Source organism: Chamaea fasciata, unplaced genomic scaffold (assembly GCF_029207755.1).
Source record: "Chamaea fasciata isolate MVZ Bird 193981 ecotype frontalis unplaced genomic scaffold, bChaFas1.0.hap1 SCAF_5, whole genome shotgun sequence".
NCBI lineage: Eukaryota > Metazoa > Chordata > Aves > Passeriformes > Sylviidae > Chamaea > Chamaea fasciata.
The window spans coordinates 32,708,101-32,725,856 of record NW_027094090.1 but is presented as its reverse complement, the minus strand read 5'-3'; the positions used below and the strand labels follow the sequence as shown (position 1 = coordinate 32,725,856).

Sequence of the window (17,756 nt, the reverse complement as noted above, 5' to 3'; positions counted from 1 at the left end):
AAGCATTATCCATGGTGCATCACAACATTTTGGCCAGGGAAACAAACTCTTAAAACAAGAATGAGAGCAGAAGTGGTGGTTTGATATACAAATCCTAGGAGGCAGTGTTGTCATTTTGAACATATAGTTTCAGTTTTCAGATGAAATACTTTCTCCTTGGAAAACTTGTTTCTGTTGGCAAAATACTTTATATTTTACATGAATAGCAATCTATTTTTACGAGGAAGTTTTTAAATTACTAATCCTGTTAGCTGTTAAAAATTAGCTATGCAGAATTTTACAGCCAGCTGTTTTGTGAACTTGGAGGGATTCTGAGCCCAGAGCAAGGTAGTACAGCTGCCAGTTCTGCCTTCAGGTGGGAAGTTTCACAACAGGTTTTTTGATGAATTTACCAGGCTGGGTAAGTGCGGGGGTGGTGTCTGGCTAAGGAACCATGTTCGGAAATGTGGCCACATGTTTTTTCCACCATTCTAGGATGTATCCTGTGTGATCCTTACTGTGGTAAGTAAACAGTACTTTAGGACACTACCCCCATACACAGCATTTCAGTAATGAGATGAAGAGTGCATGAGGGACTGATGAATTCCTCTTCTTGGAGGAGCTCTCTGCTGCGTAGATGACTATGCTGTTGATACTGTGGTTAAGAATATATTTGAACTTTACCACATCAGCAATGCTGTATGCAGAAAAAAACCCACCTTGAATTTTAAGTGATTTTTATTATCATGGCATCTTAGTGGAGCCGCTGAAACAGCAGAAAGTAAAAGGAGCTGCAGTCCACAGCCCTGTCTATAAATTTGAAATAGGCAGTGCTTGGTACATGAAGTGCTGGGATGCAGGTGGTGCCTAGACTTCATGCTGATCTGTAGTGTAAGGGAGCAGTGTTTGGGTGAACAAAACAAATCACACCTGTCCTCCTAAATTAGACCACAGTGTAACATGCACATGTAATTTTGAGGTTACTTGATTGCAGCGAGATCTAGGTTATGCTTTCTTATTATGAGGTATTTTACAACAGTATAGCCTCATTCCTGTCCCTTGCAAAATTGTTTCTTTCTAAATCTGTATTAGTCCGCCCACATCCGACTTGCAAGGCAGCCCCACTAGCAGCTGTTTCTGCATAGCTGGGAGAAGGTGCAGGATTAGAAGAAATTGAGAGGAAAAGAAAGACAGGAAAGACCCTTTCCCTATGCTGCTGCCAAATATGCTGTCATGAAAGGTGGGTATCATCATGCCTTAAATGGTTACCTGAGGATTGCTAGGTGAATTCCTCTCCCCTAAAAAAGTTGAGGTTATCAAGAGTATGGCTCCTTGGTATTTTCCAGGCACATTGGAGCTTGTGATGCCCAGAGCTACTCTGTCTCCAGCCCTGGGTTAATGCCCTGTCTAAACAATAGGATACCCCACTGATTTCAGTACTATACAGGAAACTTTTTAAGGGACTGTGAAGAACCAGACAGTGAAAGTAGAGGCTGGATCTTATGAAATGCAGCTGATCCCACTTGTGTCTATCATCCTCAAGGACCTCTGTGCTGGTGCTGTTTCCTGGGCTGGCACAGGCAGGGAAAGCCTGAGTTGTCCCATCTGCCAGCATGGATGGACCTTATCGACCAGTTGTGGAAGTGGAGCTCACATTTGTTGCTGGATGTCAAACTGAGGTCCTTTGTCTCATGCCTAGTTAAAAAAGAAGGTCTGTCACTAAATATCAGATGCTGTCTTGTGTAGAATTTTGATCTCTCGTGATGGTAGGTCTATCATATATTCAAATGCTATTCTTCTACAACCTATGATGGCTGTAAGGTAGAAAGATTGTAAGTTCAGCCTTTCTCATTCCTTTTTTTTTTTCTTGGACTTTTTTTTTTTAGAGGTTAAGGAAAAGAAAATCATGGTGGGGATGTGTGGTAAAAATAAGCATCTTTCTTTCAACCAGAGTTGTACTGACACTGTGGGTATTTCTGCATTTCAGAAAGAATGTTACCTCTGGGAAAGTTATCTGTTTCACCTGCTGCCTCTGTGCCACCAGTCACCTTGCTCACAACTGTGTGACAGTGACCATCTCTTTTCCTTCCTTTTCTCACCCTCTTGCTTTTCCAGGACACAGATGGGATCAACCTGTACTACTGGTCCCTGTTTGATGGACATGCTGGGTCAGGGGCAGCTGTGGTCGCTTCCAAACTGCTGCAGCACCATATCCTGGAGCAGCTGCAGGAGATCGTGGACATCCTGAGGAACACAGCTGTCCTCCCACCCACCTGCCTGGGAGAGGAGCCTGACAACCCATCCACCAACAGCAGGACACTGACACGGGCAGCCTCCCTGCGTGGTGGTGTGGGAGCCCCGGGCTCGCCCAGCACGCCTCCAACACGCTTCTTCACTGAGAAGAAGATCCCACATGAGTGCCTGGTTATTGGGGCCATAGAAAGTGCATTCAAGGAAATGGTATGTATGTCTCAAGGCTCTAAAGTCCTTGTTGTTCACATTCAGTCACATGTTCTGGAGCCAATGAAGATTTAGATTTTTTTTTTCCCCTTTCATTGCTTTGGCACCATTTGAGTGTGAACAGAACTGTTTAAAAGCCTCAACAGCTTACCAGATAGATCCCTGTGAGGCAGGAGCTGCATCTTAACTCCCAGGTAGCACTGTGGCAATGGTTATGAATTACTTGAATTTTCAATGTATGATACTCTTCTTTTTAATTTTCTTCTCCCCCTCTTTTTTATAAGATAAAGATCACTATTGCCTTACAGTGCAGATTTCAGCACTGGCAGTTGTTATCAGGCTGAGGATATGGGCATGCACTTCATAAAGCCTCGTTGCCCTACCAAAACAGCACTAAAGATTGCTTGGTCCAATGACCCATAGTTCACATTGGTGTTGGAGTAGTGACTGTAGAGTGTCTGCAGCTCTTCACTGAGGCAGATTTTGTGTGTGAGTGGGGCATGAAGTTCATTCCTGCCACCCACTTGACTTGTGTACAGCCTGAACAACTGTCAGGAAATCATGACCCTATGGGAAGAGAATATCCATTTATTGCTGTATGGAAGCTGGTTTTTTCCTCTTCTGTAATGGATGTAGTTCCTCCACAACTTCCCCCTCCACTTCTCCACATTACTGAAAGTCATTCTTGTCAGGCAGAGCAAAGGTCCAGCCTGCCAGCAAGTACATGGGGATCTAGTCTTGGGAGGTCTCATCCTGGGTTTTTTTGTTGGTTTTTGGTTTGGTTTTTTTTTTGTTTGTTTGTTTTGGGGTTTTTGTTTGTTTGTTTTTGTTTTGTTTTGCTTTTTAATTTTGTTGCTGTAGTTTTCAGGAAAGCCTCTTATTTGAAAAGAAGGACTGTGAACTATTCAGTGTTTCTCAGTGGTTTTATTTGTTGTCTGAAAAAAATTATCTGATCATTGTTTTTCCTGATGTATGTGAATTTTGTCCAGTACATGCATTTAATTAGATACTACAGTTGTTGTTACAAGTAGTACTTCACTTTGAGTTCTGAATTACAATTATCTTTTGCTGGATTGTTCTTTCTTCCCAAGGAAATGCTGGCAAGCAGACCCACCAAGTGGGTTTGGACTTGCAGGTGGGTAGGTCCAGGAGCAGCATTCACAGCCATGGCCTAGGCATATTTCAGTGAAGGTTTGTGTGGGCAGATTTATGGGTAGTGGGCTCAGTTTCTGCTAGATGAAAAGAAAGAGGAGTATGCATGAAAATCTCTCTGTTTAGCACAACTTTTCAGAAAGGGAAGACTAGATTGCTCCCTTCTTTGTTGAGGAATGAGGGAGAAGATGACTGTGTCCATCCACTGTGCTCTTGTGGGTTCAGAGCATACTTAAGAGGAACACCAATTTCATGCTTCAGTTGGTGTCATTTTGAGGCCAGAAGAGTGCCAGGCTCTGAAAGCGTGAGGTGATTCTCTCCTGTTGAAACTGTCTCCAAGTGCAGGCAAGATGAGAAGTAGAGTTTTGTGGGACTGGGCACTGAAAGTAACAGAGTATAGAAGGGCTGTTTCAAGTACTCTACCTCTCTTAGGAGAGCAGCATGTGCATTACCCATGACCTCCTCCCTGAATGTGTCGGAGTGAACAGGGCTGTTACTGCACTGCTTTCTTTTGATTTCACGTCTTTGGTAGGTGTTCACACAGAAGACCATCTCAGCTTATGTTCAGAGATCTGATTGTGAGGGCTTCTGGGAGCAGACAGATGCAGACAAGTGCAAAAACCCTTTATAACTCACTACACTTATGGTGTTTAGGTATTCCTTCTATAGCTCATACTAATCTGTTCTCTCTGTTTCTAAACTGAACTAAACAGAACATCTTCCTCCCTGATCTTTGTTCATATGCTACAGATCCAGTATCTTAACTCCCACTTGCTTTATATTAGAGGGCTGAAGTTCATAATTGTCTTTGATAAACAAATTACTACTGCAATGCAATGTAATTTCAGCACTAAGTTTTACAGGAAAGCTTATAAAAATGGTCAGCTTATGGAAAGTAGTAGATAATGAAATCGTATCTACTTTAAGCTCTGAGGGGAATTTTGCACCTATACTTGGTTTAGGCAAAAGAGTGTTATCTTTCATCTGTGTAAGGGAGCAATTCATAAAATCAACATTTCTGTGTCTCATCTGTGCTTGCAGTGCTTGATCTTCCTCCTGCCTTTATTTAACTTCCTGCTAGCTTTTACTCCTTTTAGTCTTTGCATGAAGACTTTGGGCCTCTTCCACAGCACATTGTTTAATCAGCCCTTGTTTGTACTGGACCGTCATGGATATTGTTGAGTTAGGTCAGCACAGTCAAGATGTGCAACGTGTACAAGGGTTTTGTGCCAGCAGAACGCATCAGTTTACCTGGCACTTGGTGAAAGCTCAAGTTTCCTGGACACGTTGGCAGACTTCTCGGTGGTTTTTCCTGAAACACCAATTGCTGCAAAGGATTCTTGTAAACTGAGTTGAAAATAATGGGTAGATAAAGATACTGTTTTTCTAAGAGTCCGACCTGACAGGTTTATCTAATGATGGCTTTACCCCCTTTTCCTGGGAGCATTTAGTATACCTTTTTTTTTCCCCAACTTGCTTTTGAATTCTAGTTAAAGTCTCCTTGTTTTAGCTTCAGGTCTCAAATAAAATGCAATTCATGGCTTTCAAGAGATTTTTAAAAATTATTTTTCCTTTTTTTGATACGGTTTTTTTTTGACAGTTCTTGTCTAACAACTATATACAGTAAAACACTGTGGAAAGCTGACACAGATCATCATTGCCTAACTTAGACATTTAGCAATTAAATTGTCCCCATTTTGAAGTATATCTGTATTATGTTTTCTGTGTTGAAACTGGGATTAGCAAGTTTGTGCTGTGTTTTCAGATAATTTAATGCCATGTCTAAAAAACAGTAAATGTCAGTAATTGTCAGTATCACAATTGTTCCAGTTAAAAGGAAATAAATAAGCTGAAGTTCTGAAGGTGTCATAAATCAAATCCTCTGATTTTCATCTACTGAGTTTTAAGATGTGCATTTATAGATTCAGTTCAAAGGAGCCAGGAGGAATGCTTCCAAGTGCAGTTCCATATTGGATAGAAACATCAAATTACAGTCATTTCCCTGTATTTAACCTTGTATGCATGTATGATGTTGTACGTATTTGCAAGAAGGGTTAAGGAGAGAAAGCGCCTATTCTGCTCTGAACTCCATTTAATTTTAGATGGGAAAAAATGGCAAAGAACTAGTCCGTATGATTTATTGGAAGGTATACCAATAAATTGCATTCATTGTATGATTTTTTTCTTTATTGAGTTTTTTTACTTAGATGAAATCTAGACAGGTGCTTCTAGATTTGGTGCCATTTTAATTAATTGAACAGTCTTGAGAAAATGGCATGTGTTATACAGTTAACTTTTTAAAAAGTTTCCTCCCATTATATAGCTAGTAGAATTGAGAGTTTAAATGGAATTACAGGCATTTGATGTAATGCATGCTAAGGAGTTAATTTTATGTTTATGCCTTCTGAAACTTTTTTTTTTTTTTTAAACCAGATACCTAATACTGTGTGTGTAAAGCTGCTTTCTGTCATAGCAAGGTTGAGAACCTGGAGGAAAGGCCGCTGCTCTGAGGATAAAGATAGATGGAAAGAGTGTAGGAAGAGTGTGGCCGGCAGGTCATGGGAGGTGATCCTCCCCCTCTACTCAGCCCTGGTGAGGCCGCATCTGGAGTGCTGTGTCCAGTTCTGGGCTCCTCAGTGCAAAAAAGAGAAAGCTGCTGGAGAGGGTCCAGCACAGGGCAACAAAGACCATCGAGGGACTGGGGCATCTCTCTCATGAGGAGAGATTGAGGCAGCTGGGCTGTTCAGTCGGGAGAAGACTGAGATGGGATCTCATTATGCGCGTAAATATCTGAAAGGCAGGTGTCAAGAGGATGGTGCCAGACTCTTTTCAGTGCTGCCCAGCAACAGGATGAGGGGCAATAGCCATAAACTAAACCACAGTAAATCTCACCTCAACCTCACCTCACACTCAGGGTGGCAGAGCACCGGAACAGGGAGGTCATGGGGTCTCCCTCTCTGGAGACATTCCAAACCCACCTGGTTCCTGTAGGCGACCCGGCCTTGGCAGAGGGCTGGCGCGGCCGGTCAGCGGAGGGCCCGCGGGCGGGAGCGGCGGCCGCTGCGCGCAGCCTCCGCCAGGTGGCAGGAGCGGCCCGCGCCGGGCCCGCCGCGGCTCCGCGGGGCGAGCGCTGCTTGCGGGGAGCCCGGCCCGAGCCTCCCGCGGCTGTCCCAGCGCCTCGCCGCTGCCGGACTCGGTGCCGAAAGCCGCCCTGCTCGCCATCGCCTGCTCGGTACGTCGCGGTGTCCTCGGCAGGCTGTGCTCCGCCCTCCCGCGTCCCGCACCAGGGAAGGGGGACCAGGCCTGGGACAGCCCTTGGGAGCACCCGCCGCCCGCTGCAGCGCGTGTCCCGGCACGGACGGCACAGCTCCGACTAAATGAACTGCTTCTTTGGAATAACAAAAACAAACCAAACAAACAAAACCAAACTGCCACCACCACCAAAAACCCGCTTGCTCTGAAATAATTCTCCGGGTGGAAAGCTTTGTATACAGTCTGTCTAGAATGAGCCCCTTTACACTCATAAAGGCTTTAGAGGCATTTTGGGGCTTCTGCCCGTGTTTGTACTGATTTCCCAGCACCATTGTTGCAAAGCATTTCATTAAAAGCTAATGTCTCTACATCAGAATGAGTTGTGGCATTGGTGAGCCTAATTTGATTTTGCTTTATTTTTCCTCCTCAAATCTTTAGCTGTCAGCCTTGCCCTCTTTCCTTGCTTCTGAAAAAGAAAAGGTCAAGCAAAGCATGTAATACCGAATCATACGTGACACTGAATGTACTCTGACAAGTCATGGTAGTAAATTGAAGTTCTAGATGGGAGGGCCAAACAACAGCAATGGTTTGAGAAAACCCAGTACACAGATGTAGTTTAAGACAAGGAAATTCTGAAAAAGAGGTCCTAAGGATTATCCATCTTCTCTCCCGTAAGAGATGTTTCTGAATTCTGCTTATTGGAGGAAATATATTTTAATTTAGGCATTCCAGCACTTGCAAAGTATATGAATGACAAAGCTGAAACAGGTGAGGAATTGCACGTTCTTTGAAGGTCTTGGAGGATATTCTGAACTGTGGAAATGAAGGTTTCTTAAAATTCCTGACAGTGCTTGGAAAATCCATAGTATTTGTAAGTTTAAAATATTTTGATGGCTAGAAATGTCTGCTTCCTTTGAACTCTCTTTTCAGCTTTATTTAAAAATACATAGAAACCATGGGGAGGAGAATCAGCTTCTTTATGGTAAGATTAGATAAAGAGGCATTTATAACAGGTCTGTGACCAAAGGTTCTACAAGATACAATTTATAACTGGGAGGTGTTTTCCTCCTGGTCCTCACCATTCACCCCCACCCTCCCCCAAAAAAGTTGGTGAGTGCAGTAGAACCTGTGTCCCTGTGGCAGCCACGTGCAGTTTGCACACACAGCTGAAGATGGCCTGCTGGACAGTGCCTCAGCACTGTGTTCATGGCACAAATAGGGTGTATGTACATTGGCCAGCAAGGAGTCAGCGAGTTATTTGTGACAGACACCTCTGCCCACTGGCTCAGGACAGTGCCCGAGTGCTGCTGAGCATCCCTGCTGCTGCCCCTGGTCACCCCCCTCCCCTGAAATTTGTTGAAGACAAAGCATGGGACAGGGACCTCCTCCCACCTCTGCGGATTTTCAATCAAATTGCAGCTGTCATGGTTTGTATTTATTGTAATGTTTTTCTTCTGATAAATTTAGCTCTAAAATAAAGCTCCAAATTCCATACCCGAAGGCATGAACAATTTGAGCTGTTTGTTTCTTAGTGCACATATGAAAATGGCTGAAGTATAGATCTGTGTGTATGCACACACATGGAGGCAAACATGCATTCATAATAAAAACCACATAAAAGTACTCAGGGTTTAGCTGGAAAAGATCTGCCAGTACTTGCAGTAGTGATCTTAAGTGATACTCCTTGTTTGAATCCAATATTATAAGGATAGACCAGTTTGAAATGGGATTTGGTTCTGGACACAGGAGAGAAGGGTAATTTGTAGCATGTTATTATCTGAAGCTAAACTACAGACAGCAAAATTAATTCATTGGCATACACTTCAGTGTTCGTTTAAAATATATGGATGAAAGTAGCTCATTTACTTACTTGTTCTATTTCTGCACGCTTTCTTGTGTCCTTGTGTGTGTGTGTATTTATGTGTATTTTTTCTTTCCAGGACTTTATTGACTGTTGATGATAAGTATCATTTGTGTTCTCCACTTCTGTTAAGCAGAAGAACTTTCTTAATATGTAATATTTCTTCCACTCAGAGTCAGATTAGCATCCACTCATTCCCTGTGTTTCTGAAGGGTAGCCTTGTAGCACGAGTGCATCTTGCTGTTGTTCTTAAGGTGTATACCCCACAATCCTAGCATTCCTCTAGGGAAGTAGGTAGTTATTCATGTTGTAGCTGGGTCTCATTAATTATCTACTATCTATGTAAAGCACTCTCCAATTATACCACCAGGTACCTGTTGTTAAGCTTCATTTATCTTTGCCTTCATTGCACTTTTGCCATAGCAAATTCTCTTGCATCCCTTAGAGCTGCTATTTATTCCTTAGTACCTGATGTTTTACAGTCTCCTGACCTGATATTTCCCAAACGTCTTTGTATAAGTTATAGGTACTCCTCAACTTTCTGTTCTCCCAGCTCATGTCACCATAGCTGCAGGAAGAGGCAGACGGTGGGGACATACAATTTAATAAGGACTCAGTTGTATTTTTGGCTTTTAGGGGAGACTTCATTTTCTCAGGCATTAATTGCAATGTTGTCTTTATAAATCTTGTTCTCTTTTCCCACAGGATTTGCAAATAGAGCGAGAGAGGACCGTGTATAACATTTCTGGCGGCTGCACAGCACTAGTGGTGGTGTATTTATTGGGGAAGCTTTACGTGGCAAACGCTGGTGATAGCAGGTAAGTGTGTTGTCACCCCATCTAATCCTTCACCCTGAACTCCCCAGTCCTGGTATTTCTGAGTTCCTTGGTTCCTTAAATGCATCACAAGAAGATTCTGTTTCTTGGCTGGACACTTAGCACTTCTCACAGAAATGAATGCAAGTGCCAGGGCTAGCATTCCAGTATCTTTAGCAGTGGTTGCAGTCAGGGAAACTCACAGCACTTCTGGTCCTGTAGCAGTTTCTGAATGACTTGATGTTTGCAGAGAAGTGGAAAGGTGCTAAAAAGCCATTGAAATAGAAGAGGTGTTGGGTGTGCAGTAGAATTGTGTGTTGAACACTGACAAGGTGACTGCACCCAGAAGAGCTGGTAAGGCTGCATTTGTTCTGTTGGAAGCCCTGTGGCTCCTGTTGCCAGGCTTAGTCTTGACAGGCCATTTGGCTTTCAGATTTTCATGTAATTGAAGGTAGTGATCAGTAAGCAAATAGCTGCTACTCTTGTCTTGGGGGAAGAGGAGAGAGGGTCAGGCTATCACAGTATAGGGTTTTTGCCCTGTCCTGTTCCTAGCTCATGTACTTGTCCATTTCTCAGAATTGCTGTTGCTCAGGAGCTATTGCTTTGTTTTATTTTGAAGTTGGATGCTTGAAGACTCATGATAAGAAGCATTTTCTTTGTCTTCTGATGTTGCTAAAGATAGGAGCACACTGGAAATCTCTCATTTGCATTCTTTCCCCCTCTCTAACTCTGCCTTTACCAACATTGGATGGGGGATAATGTGGCTCTCCTTGCAAGACTTGAGACTTCATGTGTTTCTTTTGGCAGTGCACTGCATAAACAGGGCAGGGAGAAGAGTTCCCATGCAATATGAACTGCCCTTGTATTCTGTTCATTAATAGCTGAGTAATTAACATCTGCAAAGATATTGAACCGTATTGTCTTTAGGTGAAGACTGCTATGGTTATGAGTTTGTGTTTAAGGTTTGTGCACACGGTTCGTGTTTGTAGTGTGTACACCCACATAGTTACAGAGACAACAATCAAAAGTTAAGGGTTTTGTAGTTTAAACCTAAACTTTTTATTGCCTCTTGCTGCTTTACACTGTGTAGGAAGTCAGATAAATCCTTTGTGCATAAAATTCCAGTTCTTTTCACTTTGGTGATTGTTTTTAAGGTGCTAAATTTGCTGTATGTGTTGCAAGTTGCTCACCCAGTTTCTATTGACAAGTGACATATTTGAATCTTCTTTTTGTACCAAATGTCAAGTGAGTGCTCACATGGTAGCTGCAAACATGTTTAAGGTGATCACCTATCGTGTCAACAGAACTACTAGCTGAGCTGCATTCTATCTCTCCTGCCATTAAATTAGAAATAATCTTGTTTTCTTGTGCTATTGCACTTGAAGTGCAGTTGAGTCTCTTTCTTTGAGTTGGCTAATTTGCTTTATTGTCTCTTAAAAGTGTGCTATGTAAAACTGGCCATGCGGAACTTACTTCTGAGTAGCCAAGATGTTTGTTCTTAAATGACTGGAACTGACTGCTTCCAGTTCCCTCAGGATTTCTTCTGTGCTCCCTGAGAGCAGCCTCAACTCCACTGCAGCTTCTGATGCCCAAGGGCAAGACACTCCTGTTGGCAGTGATCTGGAGTGGTTGCCAGAGTATTGGTGTAACTGTAGTTAAACATATTAAGTCTTCAAGAAATTTTACGTGTTCATTAAGTCCACCTAGAACATCTCTTCAGAAAAAGAGGGAGAGCAGGAATCAAAAAGGAAACCATCAGCAGGATTGGGTGTTGTTTGAACCAGGATTCAAATTCTCATTCCTAACATCTTGTTATATTAAAATAATAAGTAATAAATAAAGTCCCCCCAGATTCAAAATAGTTTGGTTTTGCACTTCCCAAATGGTCCTCACAGAAACTCTCTCGTATGCTGAGGAAAATTATTCCAAAATCTTTCATTTTCAGGGAAGTCCATTCCTAGACTTTCTTAGCTCAAAAGAAATTTTAAAGCTTTGAAGTGTAGATCAGTGTAGTTGGTCTGGGTCTCTCTCCCACCAAATCCCCTGTTTCCCACTTACAGGGAAAAAAACAGCTGTAAAAAAAAATCTGAGTTGTTGTCCTGAAAAAAAGGACGTTTTAGGACTAGACAAGCCACTCTGAGGTTGTCTGCCCACTGCTGGGGTGCACAGTGGCTTCCTTTATTTTGAAGAGCCCAGTTATGTAGTCAAGAAATTTTACTTGTGTTAGTTGGAAAAACATGTTTCTTTTTGCTGTCTCATGCCTTATGTGGTCAACTTTGTTGTTTGTACAGATAAAAGGGAGGGCAGTGAGAAATACAATAAGGAAACTACTTCAACAAATAGTGATTTGCACTTGAGAAAAAGGATGGGTTTTTCACTCAAACAGGGGACTTCCTCTTGTTGCTGTTGGAACTAGATGATGAAACCCTTAGTTCTTAGTTTCTTTGAGTTCACTTACTTATTTGTGCCTTTCCCCTCTCCTCATTCTTCTTCTTCCCTCTCTGCAACCCCACTGGAAAAAGCCTGCAAATAAATCAAGTTTCCCACAGATAGGAATTTGTGAGAAAAGGTTTTGTGTGGGAAATAAACATTTTGGGTTCATGCAAACCTCAGTTATACTGCCTCTCCCCAGAAGGCTAGGTTTTATAATTTCAGGGAACTTCAAAACAGAAGCTTTTAAAGGTGGGTTTTGAACAGCTTCTGCTGTCAGAGGACCAAGGTATGTGCAACAAACTTACTATCACAATGAGGCTAAGAACACGTTAAGTGTGAGACTTGAATAATAATATACTGTGTGGTGCCAGCTATACCTCAGACTTATGTCTGTGGTATTCAGTTTATCCACCAAAGCTTCTCAAATCTAATCATTTCATGCCACGTACCCTGGCAGTGTTGTATAGCAGCTGTCCTTTTGTAGTTGATGTGTAATTACATCATGAAAAGACTTTAATTACCATATTACTAAATTACCAGCCAGCAATCCTTTCAGGTTCAGCCCTAGCTCACTTCTGTATGGACTATTAGGCTTCTCCAAGCTGAACACTTTTAGTTGGTGTAAAAGGGAGGAAAAATTGTGCTAATTGTAGGTTTTGTTATGAACTATTATTGAGCTTGATGTTATGGCATCACTAATGTCAATGATATAATTAAACTTCTACTAACGATGCAATCACAGTTCTGTAATAATTATATGTTAACTGCACATGATACCAGAACCCTACTAAAAATGAGGTGATGTATTCAGAGCCTGATAAAAACAACTTGGAAGGAACTGCTTTCATTCTCTAATGGCTTGTCTGATCATTCTTGGACTCTGCCATAACTATACCTACTTGTACAGTCAAAATTCATATCTGAATATCGGCCAAGCTTTTTCTAATGTTTCTTTCTCTCTCTGTCTTCTTTTAAGTGATTGGCATTGTCCATGCAAGGTTATCTGATTAGGGACTGATAGTGCTATAGTCAGCTGTCCAATATATAGTGCTTTTTTTGGTGAGCATCGAGGCACTATATTTTGCTAACCAGCATGACATATTTTCTGTGAAAACTAGACCATTAGAGTAGCTGCTTTTTATTTCTTTTCTTTTTAAAATATGGAGTAGTAAATCTTCTCTGGTCATTGTTTTAAATAGTGTTGTTCAATTCTATATTGCTGAAGTGACTTTTACTTCTAAACTGCCATAACACGCCTTGTTAATCTCGGTTCTTTTTATTTTTATGCTCTTTATTAGGATGTTGTTTTATAGCTACTGATGAAGCAGTTTTAAAACAGGGACTTAATGTTTTTACTGATTACTGCCCAATTATTGTATAGCCTGATGCAACATTACATTTGTCCAATGTCACTACAATGACTGTAATGCAATATGATCATATTAACCATGTTTGGCACAAGCATTGTTCTGGCTTTTGTGTTGTCTGGAGCTGCTTGGAGACTGCAGGCACTTCCATTTTGTGCTGTGCTTGGAGCCACGTGGGGAAGCTGTGCCTTTATCATTATACAAGAAGCAGAACATTGCAAGTTGATTTGACTTTTCCATACACCCTGAAACCCTCACTAAATCTGCAACTAGGTTCTTGGGCTTTTCTTGATTTATTGGCAGAACATGGCATCAAAGCAAAAAGCCTGATGTTTCAAAGGCTTCACAGACTTTCAGGGTCACTGAATTTTTTGCTTTGCTTCATCAGCTCTTTTTTATCATCTTTTTGCCTCCTTGCTTTTGCTCCCCAGTACTTATGTTTTCAGGTTATATTCACACTCTACTTGAACATACATCCTCATGTCCAGAATAGATTTTCTCCTCCTTTTTGCAAGTGTAAAATTAATGCTAAGGCATTTTGGCCTGTTTGTAGGAACTCATTGCATGAATATTTTTGTGTTGGTTTTGAGTGGGTGCAGGTGAAGTAACTTCATTGATACTTCAAGAGACCAGGTGTGGGCGAGTGTGTTAATAACACAGTCTTCTCCCAGTATAATAAAATAGTGAATTAAAAATTGCATTTGTTTACCATTTCAATTCTTTCTGGATTTGCTGCTTGTGTTGAACTTTACTACATTTATACTTCCTTTTCCTTGTCATGGTCCTTGTCAGCTGCTTCCCTCATGGTTAGTTCTCATTGTAGGAAGTCAGATTTGGGGCCTAATTTGCTTTTATGAAGTAAATGAGAGCAGCATGGGAACAGCCACATATCTGCTGACTGGCAGTGAAGCTTAAATAGACTTTCTGAGAAGTCAGAATTGGTGATTCTGAGCCATTTTTGTGGTTCATGGTATCTGACCTCTTCCTCGAGACAGTCCAACAGGGTCGTTTTTGCCAGAAGTGCTAACACTGTGTAAGGATGGAAACTGAAAAGTGTTCTAATATATTGCTATTGTAGAACTAGTTGACTTTAGTCTTTGGTTTACTGTATAGGAAGCTTTAATTTTCTGTTTTTCATAACTACTCATCTTCTAATCTAAGGGGTGTGTATTTTCCCTGTTTTCTGTGAGTGGTCTGCCTAAGCCTTCTCTGTCTTCTTACATCTGTGTCTGCGTAAACAACAGTAACTGTGCTTCATACTAGAGACTTAGAGGTCTCTAGAGGAAAGACTAACTTAGTTACTAATCTTCTCCAGTCTGTGGTATTGGAAAAGCATTCTTCTTTCTGTCTTTCCCTAAAGATGGGGCAAAAAAAGTTGCAAAACTGAAGAAGACACTGGGGCCATGCAATCAGTGGGGATTTCTCTTCGTTCTCTGAAGTTCTTATTTCTCCAGATTCTCAAAAGATGCCTCCACAGAGGCAAGAGCAACACTTACAGATTGTAGTTTGGCCAATCTATGGTACATCCCCTTTTTTTAGGTTATTACTAATTCTCTGACAGAATCACTTGAAAATAAAAAAATGTTTGATCATTTCAGGGCAACAAATAACCTAAAGTCTGGTTTGCTCACAGATCTGCGTAGTGAGGAGAGACTGAATTCGAAGCAAAGCAAGTCTCTGCCTTGTACATTCTCCTTCACTGCAGTTTGATAGGTGGAGATGTCTGATCCTTACTAGCCCAGAATGTTGGAAAAGCTTAACCATGTTCAGGAGACATGGACATGTCCACTCTCTCTGTTCCTTCTGTCTCTTTTCCTTAGAAGCATGATCTGCAGGCTTGCAGAAAGCCCTTCTTCCCTTTTCCTGCCTGGCCTCCTTTCAGGGGGAAGCAGTAGCACAAGATTCATTGGAATAACAGCAACCTCAGATATTGCAGGATTTTGTGCTGGGTAAAGTTTTTGAATGCACTTCAAGAAACACTTAAGGCAAAGTGTGAAGAAAAGGTGTTGGATTAGAAAGAAGTCATTTCACTCAAAGCACAGTGCTAAGAAAGAGCATTTTCTAGTTATCCAGTGAATGACCAGTTCCAGGTTACTGGCATGTCATTTCCAGCACTGACTTGGCAGAAATTTTTAATTTGGTAGTAAATGTTTGCAGGCTTTGAAGAAAAAACAAATGTCCTACTTCTTTTCCAAACTCTTGTTTTTCCTGGGAGAGCATATGCCTTAGCAATACCTATGACAATTAGCAGGTACTGAAGCCATTGTAAACATTTGCATCGAGGCGTACATTCAGTTAAATCTTTGGTCCTAACCACATGGTCATTATCTTACGTTCCAGATAATGAGGAAGGAGAAGAATTTTGGCTATTGGAGTAATACCAGTAAACCATAAAGCTACAGTTCATTGATACTGGTTTCCAGGAATAAAGAATTCTATTAACTTTAATTCTCATGGGGTTTCAGCCTTTAAAAAAAACAAAGAAAGAAAAAATACAAGGCAACAGACTCCAAACAAACTATCTTTTTAATCTGTGCCTTTGTAGCTGACCACGGAGACATGTAAGTTCTTCACTACAGTGTTGCAGGGCCAGGGCCAAGGCATGGAAAAGCAGGCTGGGCACCTTGGTTCTCTAGTTTCCATTCTGTACTGTTGGAGGAGGGGCAGAGGGAGCACCTGAGGCTAGCTTGGTGAATGTTTCAAAGTCTGCTCTGATCCTCACTGTGTTAAAAAGCTTTTCAAGTCACCTGAGTTCAGCAAACTCAAGGCAGCCCAGGCTGTTCAGTCTCAGCCTCAGCTATGCAGTGCTGCTGGAGCCCTGCTCCTGGGACTTGCAGTGATGGCTCTGGTCACTTCTGTGTGGGTGAATGAAGCAGGGCTTGGGTTAAAATTCACCCATGAAGAGTAAGCAAAGAGCATGAGTTGTGATCTTTGCTTTTACATTTCGGTCTAGCTTGTTCCAATACCCTGCGACTGGTACTGAGTTAAGCAGAAAAGCTGAGATCAAAGTAGATATGACTTTGGGTGCTAAAGTCATTCATGGTAAGACAGTGAAGGGCAGAGAGATAAAAAAATCCTTGCTACTTCCACCTTTCATGGACAGCCATATCCCAGCCATATTACTGGCAAAATAAACACTGACTTGCACAGCAATGCCTTCATCCACTAAGCCCAGGTTTAGTTGCCATAGTAACTTGTCTTGGAGATGAACGTGATATCCTGGACAGCAGGGAAAAAGACTTTGATTCCTCAGATACCAGTCCTGAGGCTCAGAGCTGGTCACAGAGATGTGACTGCATCTCTTTGTTCACTTCCCTGGCATGGCCTGAGTAATTGGTGGCATGTTGTTCAGCCGTGATACAGAAATGTGGTGGTCTGTCATCATTGCAGCCTTGTACTTAACTGTGTTCAGATGAAGAATACACTGAAATCATCAGGGCAAAATGAGTGCTAAGAGTGCAGTAAATCTCCAGCCCAAGGGTACTGGAGCCAACAGTGGGCAGTTTTTGTGTGCTAGTAGTGTCACTATAAACTGGCTTTTAATAGCTTTCTAGCTGCCAGCTGAAGCCCTTTCTGAAAGATTGATGTGTTGAGATATAAACCATCAGGAAAGTACACACAATTAATTACACAGCATTCATTCACATTTGGGTTAGTATTACTGGAGCTGGAGTAGACTTTACTTAGAAGTGTGTAGGTAAACTTATAAAATCACTAGTGGTTCAATAGCAAAAGTTACTTTCCTGATTAATTAAACAAGAACATTGCATACAGATAGCCAGTGCCATCACATTAGTGGGGGATGGGCATAACAAAAAAATATAATTTGCCCTAAAATAATATACCATTAATAAAGCCAACTGTTAATAATAGCTCCATAATTAGATTTCGTCAGCCAAGCAACACACTTGAGGACCTAAACGAGAGCAGGGAATTCACTCACAGTAGAGTCTCATGGGAATGGAGCTGCAGCCCACTGAAGAGGCACTGACAACTAGAAGCATACCCCTCCGGGGGTCAAAAATGATAGGGCAACGTGTCTTCTCCAAGCCATCTCCTCTGTGGACAGCCTGTAAGCTCAGCATTACATTTAATTTAAAACTGTACAGTAGTGATGCAGAAACACCTGAAGTCATTTCGTTCCATTGTTGGTGACAGCCAGGTGCTTCTCATGGTTAGATGCAATATATAGGGTAGAGGGTGACTGCCAGCAATAGAAAATCCTTTTTACTGCTGCTTACTATATCGTTAGTGAATACATGAGATGAAATACCAGATCAGTTCTAAAAATTCTGATTTCTGTTATTTTTGGTGGCAGAAAGGAAAATTGTGACTGGCACGGGTGCTATTGAACATGAGAATTAAGCCCTTCCATGGAAATCTGTGTTATTCTGCTTACAGAAACAGTTTCTATTTGCCTGTTTGTGATCCTTTATT

General features: G+C 41.7%; 1 protein-coding gene across 2 annotated transcripts in view; it reads left to right on the top strand.

Annotated features, from left to right (window-relative positions):
• PPM1H (protein phosphatase, Mg2+/Mn2+ dependent 1H) overlaps positions 1-17,756 on the top strand; it is a 129,864-nt gene that overhangs the window by 63,008 nt on the left and 49,100 nt on the right. For both annotated transcript variants that reach the window (XR_010720793.1, XM_066183169.1), the window contains exons 3-4: positions 2,095-2,439; positions 9,410-9,522. Coding sequence is in view for 1 of the 2 variants with exons in the window: in XM_066183169.1 (XP_066039266.1) it covers positions 2,095-2,439; positions 9,410-9,522 (458 nt within the window). In the remaining variant the exon portion in view is untranslated. The remainder of the gene's footprint in view (positions 1-2,094; positions 2,440-9,409; positions 9,523-17,756) is intronic.